The sequence below is a fragment of the Triturus cristatus genome, chromosome 3_1, assembly GCF_964204655.1.
Source record: "Triturus cristatus chromosome 3_1, aTriCri1.1, whole genome shotgun sequence".
In the NCBI taxonomy this organism is placed as follows: Eukaryota; Metazoa; Chordata; class Amphibia; order Caudata; family Salamandridae; genus Triturus; species Triturus cristatus.
The window spans coordinates 730,449,745-730,470,780 of record NC_140583.1 but is presented as its reverse complement, the minus strand read 5'-3'; the positions used below and the strand labels follow the sequence as shown (position 1 = coordinate 730,470,780).

Sequence of the window (21,036 nt, the reverse complement as noted above, 5' to 3'; positions counted from 1 at the left end):
TTTGTAGTCTGGGGCAATGTTTTTTGACAAGTCCTTGTTTTCACATTCGTTGGTCTGATTGTTTCGACTGAAACTGACTTCGACTTCAGATTCCTGAAAACAACTCTTTGTAAACCACCCCACATCGGAAATGTGATTTATCAGTTGCATGGAAACATCTAGTAACACAATACATGATGACATGGTGTTTATCAAGCAACACTTGAAACACAACATATTATGGATTTGTTACTTTTCTGATGAAATGTTTCGTACATGCTTCACTTATTTTTTTTTTAAAACTTTTTTTACTCCTCTAATGCTTCTTCCCAAATAGCAAAGGGAGGTTTCATGTTGCCAATAAGCAGGCAGCACGTGGAATAAAGTGGGGAGGGGTAATTTTGGTTTAGCAACGCCCCTTTCTGTGTGGGTGAACATAGTGCTCAATGTGGCTTGACAAGGCAGCTGGGTCCTTCCTATTTTCTGAGATCTTGTACTGTAAAATGAGCCTGCAGTGGGGCAGGTAAGGGTCTAGAGGAATGCTGATTTCCGTTGGTGATTGGTTGACAGTTGTAAGGGATCTGTGTTGGGAATTGATTTGGGAGTAGATGGATTTAAATTTTAATTATTCCTTTCAAAGACCCTCCTTGATAACGACTTTTTTTGGTTGAAACTCTGGCAATGGTTTATAATGCATATTATAAAAAGTGACACTTTAAGAAACCATGTCCTTTTTAGGTCTCGCCTGACCCAGCCCATGCGCTGGTCTGGCGAGACTTATTGAGAAGGCTCCAAAAAGGGCTACCAGGCCAGCCTAGAGCTACAGTGCATGTGCGCGTGCGCCACGCTTGACCGCAATTGCTTTCACTTTCGCAGCAGCTTAGATGCTTGATCGCGTTCACTTTCACTTTCGCGGACGTTGCCGCTTGGCATAGCCAATAGGTCTCGCTTTTGGGACCTTTATAAGTATTTAGTTATGCAACTGTAGCATGGCTAAACACTTATAAGGTCCCAAAGGCGAGACCTATTGGCTATGCCAATGCTTGTTAGAGCTGAAATCAAGGAAATAGATGCTACAGTCCTTCCAGTAACATAACAATACTGCAGACCATAGATGGAGCAGTTAAGAGATGCCAGTGGTGCAAGTGATGTTGATAGGAAAGAGAGCCCTCTGGTGCAAGTTGTATTCAGTTTTTTTCAGTTTGTTCTCGGGTGTATTCTATACTGTAGCTATCCTCGTGACCTAATAAAGTGCCTACACAAGCAGCAAGTTAGAATATCCTGAAAGCCAGGTCACTTGATTTAGTTTGTTAACAAGAACTACTAAAAAATAAGCATGTTAGGAGTGTGGGAGGAGTAAGGTTGAACCAATGTATGGCCTGGCCCTCCCCACAAACAGCAGTGGCATTCGCATATTACACCATGTGTATCTGCATATATGAAACGCATATAATGCTAAGCAGTGAAAATAAATATTGCATTGAAACTTCATAATCTTTACACTAATTCTAATGATTTGCAAACAAATGGTGTGTAGTTAGGAACCATACACATAGTATAAAATAACAAATACTATGTGTGTGCGTACTGATTTTAGCGTGTGAAGCAGGGATCTACATATCACCTGCAGATGAGATTCTCTAACTGCTATTTTCTGACTCCTAACATTCACCTACATGAGCAGAACACTGCAGGAAAGTAGTAAAAGACACCTGCTAGTTTTCCTTTTCTTTGAAAAGGTCTGATTTCTAGAGGTGCTTCGAAAGATATTCCAGATATGAACCCAAAAACATGGGTACATATTATACCTATGTTAGTATGTTTGCTAATGTGCATTGTGTAATCAGTAATCTATTACCAATGAAGAGGAGAGGTGTTTGGCAGTGATTGATTGTAGGAAGCTGGCTGTGTATATACTATACCAAAGTAAGGCATAGTGTGCACAGAGTCCAGTGAATCCCCAAAGGTAGGCAGAGGCAAAAGTAGATAAAACCTTACTCTCTTTGTGGTAGTGTTGGCGAGCAGTAAGGCTTTTTCAGAGGGTAGTGGTAAGCATTTATTGTACCCAGTCGAGCAAGAAATGATTTCACACACAGACTGAACTTTGACCAAGAGTATAAAAATATTATTTAGTTGTATTTTATAATAATGCAATTAAATACAGTTTGAATGCAATTGGGTTGGTTACAGGTAAGTCACTTGTTCATAAACAGTTGCAATTACATTTCAATTACTATTGAAATTACTTTAATTAGTTTTTCTGCTCTGTGTGATATGCCTAGATATAACACTAGGACATTTCCTAGATAAAATGTGAGTGAATCAGTTTTTGTAAGTATGCAGTTTAAGGCTTCATACAGTTTTCCAACTCCAAACTTAAAACATTTTTCACAGAAAAGCAGCCCATGCAATCCTATTTGAGGAAATTAAGTTATCGGTTTACTGGTAAGTACTTAATGTTGGGAGTTTGTTTTCTGAGGTTTAAACAAGTGTTTCCCCAGTGTCAAAGATGCACTCTCAAAGCACCCTCAGCGGACCCCACGCAGCCTGTCAGCTTCCGCCCCATATCTCTATTGCCGTTTCCAGTTAAAATTCTGGAAAAAGTGGTCAGCAAGTCCCTGTCGAACTATCTGGAAGAGAACCAGCTGCTGGACAGACCCCAGTTTGGATTTCGGCCGGGGCATGGAACAGAGACTGCATTGACAACAATATTGGACAAACTTCGTATGCGAGCCGACAATGGAAAGTCTTCAGTATTGGTACTACTAGACATGTCGGCCGCGTTCGACGCGGTTAGTCACACTATACTGTTGTCAAGACTGGAAAGTTTAGGGGTCCAGGGACGTGCCCTAGAATGGATACGTTCCTACTTAGCGGACCGGCAACAGGCAGTTATGATGACACCCTTCATCTCTCCTTGGTCCAGGGTTCCTTTCGGTGTACCTCAGGGCTCGGCAGTCAGTCCGATTCTTTTTAATGTATATCTGGGCCCACTGATCCCCCCTCATTAAATCCTTCGGGATCGAAGTGGTGAATTATGCGGACGATATTCAACTGCTCTTCTCCTTTGAAGGTGATGACGCGGTCCCCATGAGTTCTTTTCAAGAATGCATGGGGCAGGTGGCAGATTGGCTGAAAGCGAACTCCCTACAGCTGAATGCTGAGAAAACGGAGTTGCTGTTCTGTCATGCTGCCAGAATATCCAACCCTCTCCAGGGTGAGTTCAGGCTCCGTCCGGGGGATCCCCCCCATAGTAGCAGCTAAAAAAGTTCGCAATCTGGGGGTTATGATGGATGAGAACCTCCAGATGCAAACCCAGGCCAACAAAACAATTAGCACCTGCGTTTCCCTGCTAAGAGCCCTCCGTCAAATTCTTCCACTCCTACCTAGTGAGGCAAGGCCTTTGGTGGTCCAGAGTGTAATTCTAAGTAGATTGGATTATTGTAACTCCTTGTATTTGGGTGGGTGCTCCCCAATATATTGTACAGGGGCTACAACGAATCCAATCTTCGGCAGCCAAACTGGCACTGAACCGACAACGTGATTCCTCGGCGCAGCAGGCATTAAAGGATTTACATTGGCTGCCCGTAAAAGACAGAATCAGCTTCAAATCCCTGGTTCTGGTCCATAAAGCTTTACACAATACAGGGCCGTTACCCTTGCGAGAGCGTTTCTCTTGGTATGAACCTAAAAGACTTCTTCGTTCATCCAATCAAGGACTAGTCTCCGTCTCCAAAACTAAACTAGCAAGAATGGGCGGCAGGGCCTTCAGCACGGCAGCCGCATGCCTTTGGAATAAGATCCCTCGAGAATTGAGACTGGCCGGATCCTTGTTGGGCTTCAGAAAGGGCCTCAAGACCTGGCTTTTCGCCGAGAACAGATAGCACCTTCTGCTGTCTAGCTGACTGAACACGTATTATGTTTTATCATCTTGTCTCCAAGCGCCAGGATACCCGTTGGGTGACAGCCGCGCTATATAAAAGCAATATACAATACAATACAATACTAGGGCGGCCGGTGCAGAGTGCTGAGGCCCAGTGTTATCCAATGGGAGATAGGGGCCTCCGGTTGGTGGCTGCTCTCAAGCAGACCACAAGGTTGTGGAAGCAAAGCTCCTGGAATTAAGCTCAGTGCAAAGGGGAGGTTCAAGTTAGCACCTAAGGTGCACCCACAGTGGCACTAGGGGTGCAGGGTGCTATTTTGGCATCCGGTTTCCTGTGACTTTCAATATGGATTCTCCCGGTTTGAACAAACACTGCAGGCTCTGGCACGAAGATCTTCTGGAGGGAACAACTGGTTGGAGAGGTAAGTTGGGATGCCAGGACACAGTCTATTGGGCCACTAAGGTTGTGGGGCATCGGGTGCAGGGGGTCTTTTGGCATCTGATTCTTCTTACAGACTCCGGTCGCAATCGGGGGATCCTCCAGAAAAGGGCTGCAGGTGTCGTTGGGAGACTTGAGGCAGGTAAGGGATCACCAGATCCCAGGTCAGGATCTCTGGGCAGACTGGTGGCTGGGCCACTCGGGCTATGGGCGTCTGGTCCTCCGGGTTCTGTGGGGCTGCTGGCTGCAGGACACACCAGGATTTTGCTAGAGCAGGTGGAGGCTGGGACAGGTTGGTAGGGCTGGGGCCTAATCGGTTGCTGTCCTCCTTCTGCCTTCAGCATGGCTCTTCGGTCCTTCTTGTCTGAGGAGGCAAAATTTATGGGTGTTTAAGGTAGGTAATGGTTGGGACAAATGGGTCCCTTCCCTATTATGCCATCACCCAGTTGGAGGGGGGCATAAGCCTCATCTGGTTAGCTGGGTCCCCCCATCTTCAAGATGGTGGGGACTGAGTTGTCCTACGCCTCTCCTCCCCCCACCTGAGGGGTGGGGTTGGCAAAGGTGGGCACACATCTCCTGTCTTGATTTTCCCACCGATTTTACCTGCCCAAAGTGGGGGTCATCTGCTGGGAGCAGCAAATGGCTGGAGCAGCTCGCAAAGGCAGCTTCCCCGTCGTGGACCCTGTCCATCCTGAGGGAGGTGGCTTGGCACTTCTGCCCAGGATGTGCATAGTTTCAGGACCCCGAGAGCGGGAGGCTCTCAACCAGGAGTCCAGAAACTAACTGGCGAGCAGCCAGTCAGCCAAAACACTAGTCGGGTCGTTTTTCAGGGGGCATCTCTACGATGCCCTCTGAGTGCATTTTTCATTAAATTCCACACTGGCATCAGTGTAGGTTTAATGTGCTGAGAAGTTTGATATCAAACTTCCCAATTTTCAGTAAAGCCATTATGGAGCTGTGGAGTTCGTAACTACAAACTTCCAGACCATATACTCTTTATGGCTTTACTGCACTTACAATGCCCAAGAATAGACTTAGGCACTGTAATGGTACATGTTTCATGCCCCTGTACCCTCCCCAATGGTATAGTGCACCCTACTATAGGGGTGGCTTACCTATACCAGAGGCAACGGCTGTAGGCATGGCACACAGGGATGTGTAAAACACACAAGATGTGTGCCATGTAGACTCTTCACTTTTCTCTGCACCAAAACACACAGCCTGCAATGGGTGTTTGTGTGTGTGTGTTAGTTCGTGTGTACAGGGCCTCTAAGGGTGGCACAATATGTGCTGCAGCCCTCAGAGGCCTTCCCTGGTCACAGGGCCCTAGGTACCTATGGTACCCTTTACAAGAGACTTGCATGCAAGAATATAGGCCCTGGGTATCTGGTCGGCTGGAACCAAGGGCACACTCAGTCGAAGAGCATAAACATCCGGCAAAAAGTGGGGAGCAACCATGCAAAAAGTGGCACTTTCCTACATTGATGAATGTGAAACTTTGAGCGGTTATGATGCATAACATATCCTCTCCCTCAAGAATGGTAATAAATAACACACTCCTTATAGTATGGTTGTATTGCTTGCGATTGTTTTTGTTTTTTTCCCCTAAAATATTATTTAGCTAAAACCAGGATGCAATGGGTTCCAATCATGAAGTAAGATAAAATCACATTGAAGAGGCATTGTGACTGTGGTTTCTCTGTGGTAGGCATTGCAGCATGCAATTTGTGACGCAGTGAACAGTTTATATCAACATTGCTGTACTCTGGTAATAACAGTGTGACCCTTGCCCTATACTAATAAATGTAAGTGTTTATTAATATATTTGCTCTAAATAACATATTTTTGAGCCACATTCATTTTCACTCCTTTGGCTTTAATAGAATGTGTGCAGAGTGTAGTATTTTGTTTATTACGTGGCTTTTTTTCATATGTATTTGTTTAAGCAATTGTGGATTAACCGGGATGCAAGGGGATAGTTTTGTGCAGCAAGTTCAAATCACATTAAAGAGATCTCATGGCTATCGGGATAGTTGCTTCTCTGTGTAAAGTAAAGAAAAATGTCCTAGCTATCGTAACAGAAAGCTTACGTTCGATTTAAGGGCACTGAGGTGAGGATCATTTTATTAAACAGCAGCCATTTAAAGAATACACAAAAATACTTCATTTCCCATAACCCATAGAGTAAGAAGTCAACATTACAACAATATGCATTGTCCAATCAGTTGAGGCCAGGACCCCTTGATATAATTCCCTGTCGATGTTGCCGCCTCCTCCTCTTTCTTACTGTGACTGTAGGCTGATATGAACATCTTTAATCCTGTTTCGACCCATCTTATCCTAGAGGAAATATGAATAGAGATGTATGAGGCTGGAAACTAAATTTGACTACATAATGAATCTGGCAGAGAGCCACCTGAAGACAATGCACAAGAAGCCATATATTGTAAGTATCTAAGAAGAACAAGAATACCCACCTTAATGTGAACCTGTATTTCTAGGGAAGGACAGATGACTGGCTGGTTAATCCTCGCTCATGTGCCCTTATGAGAATTGAAACTTTGTTACAATAGCTAGGAAATGTTTCATTTTATGTCTGGACCAAACACCTTGATATCCTTGCCAGTTTCTTGCATGGCCTACCGGACCCACCTGGCAATAGTTGGTGAAAAAAAAGTGCCTTGAATGTTTTCCTTAGGGCTATCAACCACTGCCTCTCCATGGGGGCGGTTGTCTGCCGTCATAGCCTCATAGCTTTTTATACACCTCACCACAGTTTTGAGGAATCTGTAAAAGGGTAAGTAACCAGTCTTGAAATGTGGAAAGTAACCCCCTCCCGGGTGAATATTCAACCCATTATATCCAGCGCTCTGACGTCTGAGACATGTAGGCATGCAACCAAGCAAAGAAGAGTAGCTAGCTTGGTCGATAACTCCTTTCAGGAGAGGTATTTATTAGATTGCCAAGATCAGAACAGGTTGAGAACCCTGACATTCTACAGAACAGAGTACCTGGGTTCAGGAAGAACAAGACAAATGCTTCGCAAGAGCTTTCTCCCCATAGGGTGTTCCCGCACCCCGCCCCCACTGGCTCACCACAGATCTGAGAGTGCCCAGCCGAAATCACGGACCTGAAGGTGTTGATGGACCTTTATGCAAGTCCGTCCGATGCCAAAGAAGCAAGGAAGTTCAGGATATGGACACCCTCTTTCCCCACGGGATCCAAACCTCTGACACCAGCCCAACCATCGAGCCAGTGCCGATCTGTAATTCTTGATAGTGCTATCCGCCCATACCTTGGAGATGAGGGACACAGCCGGCCTCTAAAGACCCAGTACTTTCCACCATTCCCTGTAATTCTCCTTGACATAGGAGACTGAGACACCTCTAGCACTAGATAATGGGGATTTCCCTCTGGGTCTTTGAGAACATCTGAAAATCCCTAGAAGGATTGAAAAATCCAAAGAAAGTTCCAGAAGAACTGGATACCAGACTTGCGATTTCCATGTCGGGGTCACTAGAACTATGTATGCCCCATGTCATACATGGGCCGAGAGGCGCATGATTATCTCAAATGGAGGGAAGGCATATCCTCGTTTGGGTTGCCAGTCCTGTAGAAAAGTGTCCTTGGCCGCCGCCTCTGGATGCCAGATTAAGTGCTCTGGGAGCTAGTGATCCAGGCGGTACGCAAAGAGGTCCACTGAGAATGAGCTGCATCTGTCATTGAGGGCTTTGAACACTGAGTGTAGACACCGGAGGCTCGCGTCGTGGAGGTGTCTGGAGTCCCTGTCAGCTACTTTATGAACTACCCCTGGGAGATGTTCCTCTGACACACAAATCTGGTTCGCTAGGAAGTAGTCCCAAAAATTGCAGACCAGATCCGATGGATTTTGGATCGAGCACCTTCTAGATGGTTTATGTGGCGGACTGCCTATAAATTGTCCATCTTGAGGATACGGCATTTTGCGCGGTCCTTTGTCCAACACCGGACCGCGAAAGATCCTGCAAGGAATTCAAAACCATTGATGTGCATGGATCGTTCTTGAGAAGACCATCTCTCTCCTGTGGAGAAGTCCCTACATCTCTCCCCGGGGCCCCAACCTGTGCCGCTGGCATCTGACTCTTTGACCAAATCCAGAAGGGAGACGAAGATCTCCTGGCCATTCCAGGCTTCTATATGAGCCAGCCACCATTGGATCGCCTCTTGCGTGTTGTCTGACAGCGGAACAATCTGTGAATACGTGAGAGCCTTCCTGAGATGAAAGGCTTTAAACCGCTGTAGGGCCTGATAATGTAGTGACCCTGAGAGATAAGCTTGCATCGAGGACGACAGAAGCCCCACCACCCTTGCGAACTGTTGTAGGAAGGTGGAGTGTCTGGGCGCCGCAGCTCCTGCTTAATCTTCGTAATCTTCTGGGATAGAAGACCGAGTGGCTTGGACCGAGTCTACCACAAACCCCAGGAACACCATTAATTTAGAAGGTGTAAGAGCTGACTTCGGCTGATGTATGAGGAAACCGAGAGACTCTAGGAGAGAGACTGCCATCTGTAGATGCAGTGAGAGGTTCAGAGGCATTGATCCATAAGGAGGACGCCCCGGGCCCTTAGGAACTCTACCATCGGGCGCAAGATTTTAGTGAAGCACCATGGGGCGCAGGACAGACAGATGGGGAGAGAGGTGAATTTGAACGTATAGCCTTGCCGTTGAAACTGGAGGAAGCAAGTTTAGGCGGAAAGATGGGGATGTTTAAGCATCCTTGAGATCCAGAAGCACCATCCAATCTTTGGAAAGTAGGAGATCCTGAAGCAGGTGGATGCCTTCCATCTTGAAGTTGTGGTAGACCAGGTACTTGTTGAACTCCTTCAGGTTGATCACTGGTCATTGGCTGCCATCCCATTGGTCCGCTTCCAAGAGATTGTTTACGAAAAAATGTGGATGAGGAGAGGTTTGCACTATGGCCCCCTTTGCGGAGCAGCTCCTATACCTCCACATCCTCTGCGTTAGAGGGAGAGAAGAGACCAGGAATAGGGGACCTTCCCTGAGTGGGATAGCCGTCGAACTCTGAGGAAACCCCGAACTGTCTGCAGGACCCATGCGTCGGAGGTAAGGGCCTCCCAATTGTGAGCAAAATACCGAAGTCTGCCCCCACCCCCATTGGTCACAATGCACGCCGGCGTGGGGCAGCGAGACATGCTGCACATGTAAATGCGGCCCTCTCTAGTGGCCAGAGAGCTGCATCACAATGGCCCCAGATGCTATAGCTCGAATGCGAGCGCAAACAGCGGCCACGGAGGAGCGATTAGCTTTCCCTCGCAGTAATTAACGCTACAATAACACTGGAATAGGCACCAAATCTACTACGTAAACACTCAATAGAAGAAGAGAATAAGGCCACGAGGACATTTAATTTGGGTACTGGAGCAGTGAAGAATGAGAAGATGGCAACATCATCAGGGGACTATTTGATTGGGCAAAGTATATTTTTGAAATGTTGACTTCTTCTCCTAAAGGATATGGAAAATGAAGTCTTTGTTTTCTTTAAATTGCTGCTATTTAATAAAGTGAAGAATGTGCAGCGTAAATCCCTCCTTCAGTCCTGACATAGTATTGTTATATGCAATCTGTGAGTCAGTAAGCAGATTTGTTTTGTCTCTGTTGTACTGTTCCGTTGTAATAAACTCGAATGTGACCTTTGCACTGTCATAAATATTTATTAGTAAAAATGTGCTAAATATGTTATTGGGTCACATTTTATCATATATATCTATGTATTGCACTACACCCTACTACTTTCTTTTTACCAAACTTGAATCATTGGAGCATCTTTACAACTGACCACATCCTTCCCTGTTTATCTCCAATTTATTTCCCGGCTGCTAACCACCTAGACATTCCAAACATTTCTCAAGCAAAAAATAAATAATTCACAAGGTACACTCTGCTAGCTCACTCATTTTTCCAGACTAATGTAGGGTCTACTTACTAAAACCAGAGTGCCTCTAATCCAGTGTTTCGGTGAGACTGACTTCACATCCCATTGTTGAATGCTGGTGGGCACTCTGACAACCACAATTTGTCATGCCTCTTCCATAGATTATTGGTCCCTACTTCAGCTGCACGCCATCCTTCATGTGTTCTTTGCTGTTGCAGCAGGTTGTTCACCTCCTTCCTCTGTAGGCAGCTTATGGGTTCCTGAGGACATCCAGAAACTTTCATGCCCACCTTTCCCACATTACACAGCTTCCCTCTTGAACCTTCTGTAGAAATAGGCTAGCATCACTGAACTTTGATTCAGACAAATAAGAAAGGTACCTCCGAAGAACATCACCCCTCTTATTTTTGTTTTTCAGTCCAAATGGGGACGCATCCCTTGTTTGTTTGTGTTTTTTTTTTTTTAATGTATTTATTTTTACTTGGAACTTTCAGCCACACACTACTGTGTGGCATGCTTCCTCCTCAAGTTCACATCTGGTCATCCAGTACCCCCAGATGGGCTCAACCCTGCTCCTTTCACTGATGGGAAGGGGAGCTCTTTGATTTATATTTTGTGGGATCCGTTTTAAAAAAAATGTTAAAATAGTCATCCGGTCTCCTAATACAACTTTTATTTACTTGGGGGTGGGGGGGAGAGTTACAGACTTACGGTGAGTAGAGAAAGATGCATCGCCCACATCTAAATGGGTCGACATGTTTCAACCAGATTCACAAGTGCCTCTAAGGGTCAACCGGATTTCTTCAGTACCATGAGCGATCCCGATAGATTAGGCCCTCTTTGAGTCCTCCATCCTTACACACGTTTGCATTTGTTCCAAATGTATCATTCAACACATTCTATTCAACAATTTGGTTGACTGCGCTCAGATCATTTCTAACGTCTGTTACATTTAATGGCGTTGTCTGTTGTTTTATAGTTGAAAACAGGTGGGCGGGCCCTGTTGTCACGTTAATGCCATGGGGGTTGCCTGGCTCCTTCACCTACATCCTTCTTACACCTCCTGCTTTGTCATATATAAAGGAGCACAAGACCTTCTAGTGTAACTGCTGCTCGCACTAGCCTGTGAGGTGGGTCATGCAGCAGTATTTTAAACGCAGCCATCACTTTAACTGCAGCATCTGCGCCCAGGTCCTGAATGTTAAGATTTCTCAAAAAAGAGATAGCCCTTTGCAGCAGAGAGCAAACGAGTCATCCCAAACACTGTTAATCACCAAAGGGCTTGAAATAGACCAGTGAAAGTCCATATCATAACCATCTCCGTCTTCTGTTCACACTCCTCACTGGGCTTCTCGTGCCTAGCAGCAGACGCTGACACCACTTTCCGGTTGATTTTAATGGTGGGTCACCCAAGACTACTTCTGCATGGTCACAAAGTCTCTGCAGTGTTACGCAACCTTCTTCCTCTGCAGGAATAGCTCCTAACTGCCAATTGCTGGAACAATTTTGAGAGTGGGGGTGCTGTCCTGAATATCAAATCACTGAAGTCGAACGGATTGTGCAAAAACCAAGCATCACACAAACACTTTTAGAAAATGTCTTCAGCAGGAGAGTGGTAAAGGTGCACATGTAGCTGGTAATGCGTTTTGAAGCATACTGCCACAAATGTCTAACATATGGTGTTGTCCGTACAATTCATTTAGTGGTATTTCAGTTTTGTTGCATGTTGGAAAAAATGACATCTTCCAGCCTTTCCTTTCACTCTCCCTGTACCTCCGCAAGATTCACAGAATTCCCTTTACACACCCTCACGCTTTGTAATCATAGAAGGAAAAGCACACACTAATCTGTGCTAAAAGATCAAGCCGCAATTTGTCAGAAGCATAGCCTGACATTTGACCGGTCTTCGAAGCACAGCAAATGTGACCATGTAAAAAAAATAGAAAATGTAAAGACCTTTATTGCTCATTCATCTTCCAAACTCTAGCATGGTTATTTTGGGTGTACTGCAGCACCACCCACCCACCGCCGAACCCTTATTTTCAGTGCATTTGCAGCTGCCTTGAATCTTGCTGAATCTCTTGTCATCAGAATGTTGTCATTGGAGGGCAGGGTCTGCACACAAGATTCAGGAGGCATTCAAGTAGGAGGAAAGTTGTGTATTTCATGTTAGGCCTTTAAGTTGCAACCTCAGATGTTGGGGCTTCACCCAACTTTCCCTAACTGCCAGGCTTCACCCAATACACACATCCCAACACTCCATTTATCATCACATTCTCACAGATCTATATTCAACGTTCTACTGCATGCAGTCGCAGCCCCTTACATCACCTGTCACATCAACACTCCTTTTCCTTGCGTACAGAATAACGCAGTCGCGTTCCATCACTACAGTCCGCTTGGGTGCCAATTGCAAGCCCAGATACTGAAGCCACTCCCATACCAAAGGCGCTGAAATTCAAATAATAGCATTTGGATGTTGCCATTGTGAGTTTTAAAGCCCTTTCCTCCCCTTGCAGGTACACATGTAGAGTACTGGTTGTATCTGGACAAGTCTGGAAACAGAATAGTAAAAAAAAAAAAAAAAGTGTTATCTATTGAGATTCTCAATATTTCAAATACAAGTCAGTGACCTAGAAAAATATTTTGTAAAACATTTGCAAAATCAACAGATTTTTTTTTTGTTCAAATCTGTTTTATTGAATTTTTGAGACATACAGAATAAAACGTACTTTCCCAATATTCATGCATGTAGCCTCATACCAACCATATAATCGTGCTTTCATTGCACGTCAGCTGAGCCCTTCAACATTCACGGCTCATTCGCCGCTCTGAATTGATTACATACACAACTTACAGCTCCTTACATTAGTGCGATGTTTCGTTGGTGGGTGTGCGGTTAGGTGCGACAGTCCCCTAGGTACAGTCTTTCAGTTATTTCAACATGGGCTTCAATACAAACGGTGTGGAATCATGACAATTATAAACAGCTAACCAACTCGACATAGACCGGTGTGAGCACCCCATTTTCCCTTTTCCCCCGCCCCTTCCCCCACCTCCCTCACCACGTATCACAATATTTCAAATTGACTGTTATTTACTTGCAATAGCGACCACCTTTGTCTTCACAGATAACTATACAAATCGGCTCCCACGTGAGAACATCACGATTGCACACGTTGAGAAGTTCTCGTATCCTCCCTATGTCTCCATCCTCCCCTTCAATCCAACCCCCTGATCACTCTTCCCCAGCTCTCTGCAGTACCCAAATCAAAGCCTCCCACTGGGCAGCCATGGGTTCCTTCCGCAACCCCAACGTCTCCTCCCTCCCAATGGCCGTTCCCTCTGCTCTAGCCCACGCAAGCAGTGAATTTCTCCATGCCAGCGCGTGAGGCGGGTCCTGCGCCTTCCATCTCTTGGTGAGCAGTCTCTTAGCTACTATCATACCCAGGTCTACAAACCGGGACACTACCTTCGTGGCCGGAGTTCTGCGGAACAGGTGTAACAGATATACGGTCCATTCAAACGGTAGGGCACTGCCAGTGCACATATGCAGTAACCTGCTGACTGTATGCCAGTACGTATGAAGTCGGCTACAGCTCCATAACATATGAACTATACCCACCCCCAGCTCCGCGCATCTGGGACACCCTGCATCTGTGCGGTGGAAATACATATTGACTGCCTCCGGTGTGAGGTACGCCCTATGCATAATGAATAGCTGGATCTGCCTGAACCTCATATTTCTGGGTATGCGCACTGGGCTCCCCAACACTCGCTCCCATTCCTTATCCTCCAGTGGCCTCCCCATGTCAGCTTCCCACTTATGTCTGAGAGATTCCAGCGTGATCGCTGCATGAGTGCGCAGCGACGCCGCGAACCAGCGGATCAGACGCCTACCACGCCCCATAACGTGAAGGTATTGTATGGTGAGGTGCTGAGGAGGCTCCGTGGACACGCCCCCCCCATTTCGCTGTCAGGGATGCAACAAGCGAGCGGTGCAGGAGGAACTGTCCTGGAGGCAATCCCTCCTCCTCCATCAGATGATCATAAGACCGAAGGGCACCGTCACGGTACGGATCTCCCAGGGTGCATACGTCCGCATCCCGCCAGTCAGTGAGCATGCGAGTGGTGAGTGTCCCCACCCCGCTTGGGGATCCCTCCAGCGGTAGCGCCGGCGCATATGGGGTTAGAGCTCTGGTAAGAAATAGGCTTCTGCGGTAACATTTATATGCCACACTCAGAAGGAGCGGCTCCGGCGTCGCTCGCCTGGCAGTCGGGTGAAAAAGCCCAAGGAGTCGCTCCAGTGAGTAGGGGGGTAGCGTTGAGGCGGTGTCCTCTCGGCCTCTATCCGCAAACCAGCGAGCAATCCATTGTAAGTGAGCAGCTAGATAGTAGTGCTCGAAGCAAGGCGCCGCAAGCCCCCCCCCCCCCCCCCCTGGTCAGTCGGAAGGTACAATTTTGCTAATGACAGCCTATCCCGACTATTCCCCCTAATGAAGTCCCGAAGTGTTCTGGAGAACATGGCGAAAAATGCCGCAGGGACATACAACGGCAGGTTAGCAAAATAATAAAGGAGTCTGGGCAGAACCACCATTTTGGATAATGCCACCCTGCCCGTGACCGTAAGTGGCAATGTGCCCCAGAACCGCATCTGTGACTTGATGGCTGTGAGAGCCCTGCCCAGATTTCCATCAAAAAGGTCCGATGGCTGGCGATATATCTGTACCCCCAGGTATCGAAAGGTGTCCCCTTTCCACATCACCCTCTCCCTTCAAAATCAACAGATATTTTCGTTAATCATAAATTGAGTGTTGTACAAATAACTACTGTTCCAAAACGTGTGCATATTTTAACAATGCATATCTTTTCTTTATACCTATTTTTCATCCATTAACAATTACCATAAGAACTGATGCATGATCGGAATGGAGCATGGGCCAGGTACTGATTTAGTTCAGTGTTCTTTCGCGCTGCTTGTGGGACTTTGTTTTGTTTTTAGGTCTCGCCTGACCCAGCGCATGCGCTGGTCTGGTGAGACTTTTTGAGAGGGCTCCAAAAAGTGCTACCTGGCCAGCCTAGAGCTATAGTGCATGTGTGCAGGCGCGCGCCCCGCGCTTGACCGCGATTACTTTCACGGCCGCTTTGATGTTTGATCGCGATCACTTTCACGGCCGCTTGGCATAGCCAATAGGTCTCGCTTTTGGGACCTTTATAAGTATTTAGTTATGCAACTGTTGCATGGCTAAACACTTATAAGGTCCCAAAGGCGCGACCTATTGGCTATGCCAATGCTTGTTGCTTTTGCTTTGAAGACGAGTTGAACCCATCAACGTTAATCTTGCGCTTCCTGGTATTTCCAAGAGCTGGATGCAAGGAACGAGCAATAACAAAACTTTGTTTAATCTTACAAATGTCCGAAACATGCATTTTGGCCGCCTCTCACTTTAATTGATAATGAAGCTGTGAACATACTCCCTAGGTTTAACTGTTGCCATACAGTATATGTTTTTCTGAAATTACATTTCCCGCTCTGTCACATTTACTTATTTGTTGGATACATCTTTTATAATGTATTGGATGTTTTAGTCCTCAAACATGCAGTATTTCCAAAAGGTTTCCCTCTACCCTCCCCTAAACCTCCCTTTCCCTCTACCCTCCCCTGAACCTCCCTTTACCTCTTTCCTCTCCCAAACCCTAAAATCACCCTTGCCTCCCAGCACCATTAAACATCCCGAACCATAAAATCACCCTTACCTTCCTTTACCTCAACCCACCATGAACTCTATAATCCCCCTTATCTCCCTTTACTGCTACCCACCCCTGAAACCTTAAATCACTTTTACCTTCCTTTTATATGCAATGTCGCCTGTGAAGCATTTTAACTTTCAAGGTATTAGAGCCAGTCTATTGCTTACCATTGGCTGGCTTCTTTGCTCCTTTTTGGTCAGGGAGCGCCAGGTTCACTTTCTCTTCATATCTTTGTCCTACTGCAACATGGTCCAAGTACTGATACCCTTGCTCAGTGTCCTTCCACCACTCACCACTTTTAGAGGTGCTTTTACTTGCACACTTTTCTCCCAACCCTCCCCTGTTGCTTGATCCCAGCCAGCCGATTTCAAGATTTTGCAAAAATGCTTAAGGAGTTGTGCTCCCTGGTCTGCATGGCCTTTTTGGTTCTGTCTTTATGCGGGGCCAACACGGCAAACTTCAGCTCAGAGGTAGGATAGGATAATAAAACAAGTATTTCTTCTCTCCCCCCCCGCCCCCCCCTCCTTTTGAATGCCTTTTATGTATTTACTAGTTTCAGACATCACAGCCATGCCATGATCCTTCTCACTTTTGACATCTTCAGACCACTTTAAATAGATTGCAGCCTTCACACCTGTTCATTGATGGCAGTCATTCATCATTGGTCTTTGCCCAGCACCCTACCTTGTCTCACATTTCTGCCTCAATTAAAAAAAAGATTGATGCATAAATATATATATTTTAATTTATTGTTGGTTTACGTTTGCTGACAGGGTGGTCGTTTGTTTCTGAAAGTTTTTTTTTTTTGTGAAGGCAGAGATTAACCCCATACTGACCAAATGGATCACTGCTCCTATTGGTCCGTGCTAGCCGCATTATGTTACTGTTATTTTCTAATTTTCAGCAGCGCTGCTGTACAACATAGCTAAAAGACATTGACAAAGTCAATAGCTCTTACATAGTCGCAACCTATTTTCTTTGACAATGCTTGTTTAAATTCCCCTATGTGTGTGGGGCAGAGTATGCACATTTGGTCTGGATATCTTTTGTGAGGAAAAATGTTATGTGCGAGAACCGCTCCTCATGTCAATAGGGGTTAGAATTGTACTGACTAAAATGAGCATTGCATATTTTCACCTTGGTGAACTGTGGCATTTCATGAATTCCTGTCACTTGACTGTAATTCTTAATTTTCCCTTCATATTGCCCTTACAGAAAATTGTCAGCGGGAGCCAATCTGGCCTAAAAAGGAGAATGAACAGTATTTAGAATGTGCTATCAAAGTGGATTCTTTAAGGGCCACATGTATGACCGTTGTTAGCGGTTGCTAAAAGGGGTTGTAGCATGTATCAACCCTATTTTGCGAGTCGGTAACCGGTTACCGACTCACAAAATAGGGTTTGTGACTCTCTATTAGGAAGGGGCATGCCAAGGGCATCCCTCCCTAATAGCGAGTTGCAGGGGGTGGTACTATTGTTTTGCGACCGGAATGCGATCACTAAACAATTGCAGTTTACCGCCAACTTCAAGTAGGTGGTAAGCCAGTCTCAAACAAAAAGGCTGGGGACCCCTTCCCATTTGTGATTGGCAGCAAAAACGTTTAAGAGCAGGCAGTGGTCCAACAGACCACTGCCTGCTCTTAAAAAATGAAACAAACGTTTCATTTTTTGTTTCCTTCAAGGAAAACGGGCAGATATTTAAAAAATAAAAAGTTGCTTTATTTAAAATGTATACACAGACATGGGGGTCTGCTGTCCCCAGCAGGCACCATCCCTGCGTTATTGCCCATTCCTGATGGGTCCCAAATTGCCCCCACAGTCTCAAAAGGAAATGGTTTTACACGTGACTCTAAATTTCGCATAAGAGCATCCTTTAAAGTCTTTATTCATTTCACATACCCGTTGTTTTTATACGCAGTCCACTGAACAGCTTGTGTACCAACCTCTAGAGTGCTGCCAGATGTGCAGGCTCACTTACAGGTTAAAGGTTACTGCGGATTCTTGCAGTATTTTGTTGTCAAGCCTTTAAGGATGTCCAGCTTGGATAATCCAACCATTTCAGTTGATAAAGTATATTTTTAATCCTGATTAACACAAGATCCGCTTCTTCAGGCCATTTGCACTAGTTGATTACACGTGAGGACTATGTGGTGAGCCATCTGGTCGCCCCAAGTATAAACTGACCATACAGAAAAGCTAAGCACCATATTTCGCTTCTTTATGCAAGCCTGAAATAAGCAGCGGTGAATAAACATTGTGCCTGTGTTTACAGTATTATAATAATTCCATCCTGCTTTTGTGTTCATTGTATTTGACATATTGTCAATTTATATTTAACTCGGGGGATTATAAACAAGTTTTTCATGTCAGTAGGGACCTCTTAGCGCTCAAGTAAACCAGCATTGACCAGGCAATTCGCCAGGCCTATATGTGACAGTTCCTCTTCTTTGAGTGTGTGTGTGTGTGTGTGTGCACTAGATGCAGAAGGTGGCTTTTAAATTTGCCCCTCCCCCAAGTAATCTCCAATCCTTCAGCACACAAGCCATCGGCCAGAAGTTGTTCAAATGTGGGAGGTGTGGGGACAGGTACATAAAAGTTCAGAATCCCAGACTGTGGGAAGCACTCAACCCAAGAAGAAGGGTGAACATTTGTCCTTCAAGGAAAAGGCACATTTTCAAAAACAGTTTAGTTCGTGAACTTTTAATTCCACTTTATTTATTCGGTTAAACCCTGCTTTAACAAAATCAATGAAAGGGGTGAGACTCCGAAATCTTTGACTTGTTTTCCCATATGTGTCTCTTGGTGCCGCTGCAAATGCTATAGGTATTTGGACGTGCAAGAACAAATTCTTGTTCTGAAGTTCTTACCCACCTCCGTTAATGAACCCAGTCTATTCCAGTGGCACAGAAGTCAAGCAGCAACATAATTTCGACTATTTTAGGTGCCGAACTGCATAAATGACTGTTTTTCTACATACCTAGAAACTATTATATATTGTGACTTCACACTTGCTGTCCATCTAATCAATTAACGGTTGCAGTTAAACTACAGAGTTTCGTTATGAACTGTCGAAGTATGAAGGTCGAGTTGCCTCTGCTTGGATTTGAACTAGTTAAACATCAGTAGGAACACCAACCAACTCGCTGTCATAAAGCCAGAACATTGGACTTACGCACAGGATTTGTAACACTTATTCCAAATTGGTGCTTTCTTATTTTCAGTTTTGGTACCAGCTTTGAATATTTCTGTTGTCTGAGACATGGCCAGGAATCGGAGAATATACAAATTATGGTACCAAGAAGGAAGTTGTGTATCTTCGCAGGAGGCACAAGTTTAACCACTTACCACTACATAAACATCGAGTTCGTGTTTTGGGGAGGATCAGCTGTAAAGACTTCATTGTTTGTGATTTGACTGTTCCACTTCTTGTTTAGAAATATCCCGCTTTTGATCTGGGATGAGGCTTTCCTGTCAGTTTTGGCCTTGGTTTATGTCCTCCTTGGCCTATGTCCTGAGCTCTTGTTTGTATTCTACAGAGGAAAAAGAGCTGTACAAACTATTTTGTTGACCAGGAACTGATACCATTTCTGGCTTTTTACATAAGGCTCATGTTTTCAGTCCTAGAACGCTCGTTCTTCCATGTGTTGTGCAACTTTTGGTTTTTCACAAAAGCACATCTGTAAGAAAGAAAGTGGAAAGTAGAAAAGAATGGTGTTGAGTAATTTAAAGATGCAAGATGGCAAAAGGACTCTGGAGATGTAGACCTATAAATTATAGTAAAGAGGTGGCATGCTGAAAGGATTTGGTTTTGGATCCATACCAGAACAGGAGCTGCTTGCTTGGCTGTAGGGCATGGTTATTGGCGTAGTCCAAAATCAGCACACATCCTGACAAATGATAATGACTGGATGCCTTGTAAACATCCTCTTTTCCTTGTTAGGATCGGTGCAGGTTTAGTTTTGCATATCTCCAATCTGTCACTTTGTGGTCAGTATGCCTCTAAATGTACCTTGTGCTGCATAAAAATATATTGGGATACAAAATGTTCAACTTCCTCTGGTCTGTGCAGGGCTTGAAAGACACTGCTTTTTGGCACTTCCGTGTTGGAATTGTCTGCCACTCTGCTTTATGGCAGCACAATATCTAGTATCTGGGCGCACGTGTACAGTAATGATTACATGATGTCTCTAATGCACACTTCTTCCTCTCTCTTAGTGATGCCCTCGATGCCTTGGGGTTGAAGCGATACTGCTGCCGCAGAATGCTGCTAGCTCATGTGGATCTTATCGAGAAGCTGTTGAACTACGCCCCACTGGAGAAGTGATTGTAGCCTCTGAAGATCCAGCGACCTATGGACCAAATCACTGTCTGGTGTGTGCTGTAACTGCGGGTGCGAAACACTGTCTTGAGATGCATCTCCTCACTGCGCTGTCCACCCACCAGTTCAAACAGAAAAAAAAGATGAATTCCATTCCCACAGACATCACAAAGCTTGCAGTGTAATTAAACACTGGATGAAAAAAGTTGCAACCACGTCAAGCAGTTAGAGACAGTTTTAAACAGGGGTCGGGTTGGTCTTTCTTTTCTGTGTCTGCCAAGGTTTGTTTTTGTACATTGCTTAATAAAGATGTTTTGTTGTAAGGTGTTGTATTGTGCCTATTTTGTTGTCCTTTAAGGGTGACGCTCGTGGACTCGATGTAAACCACTTGAAAGTATTTGGATCAAATGCTGACGTCCTGAAAGCATTTTATTTTTACACCATGAGGTTAATCAATAACCATGTGTTGCTGTGTACTTGCAGAAATTTGTCTGAATAATTTTTGAGTCTTAAGTGTTAGCCTTCTAAAGAAGAATTAAAAGATCTGCGATTAAAGAAAAATTTGATTCTTCATAGCACAAATATATAATTTAGAATTATTGGATTATGCAGATCAAACCTCACTTTCTACTTGAATTTTGTTTACGCATCAAATCCTAAAGTGTTTAGTTTTCCTCCTGCCTTGGCCTATTATAAAGTGTGTGTGTATAAGCAATAATGATGTGTAGGAACTAA

General features: G+C 45.0%; 1 protein-coding gene across 1 annotated transcript in view; it reads left to right on the top strand.

Moving 5' to 3' along the window:
• POLR2L (RNA polymerase II, I and III subunit L) overlaps window positions 1–20,624 on the top strand; it is a 43,229-nt gene extending 22,605 nt beyond the window's left edge. The window contains exon 3 of the mRNA XM_085644885.1: window positions 20,199–20,624. Coding sequence (XP_085501011.1) covers window positions 20,199–20,307 — 109 coding nt within the window. The 3' untranslated portion in view covers window positions 20,308–20,624. The remainder of the gene's footprint in view (window positions 1–20,198) is intronic.
• The last annotated feature ends 412 nt before the right edge of the window (window positions 20,625–21,036 follow it).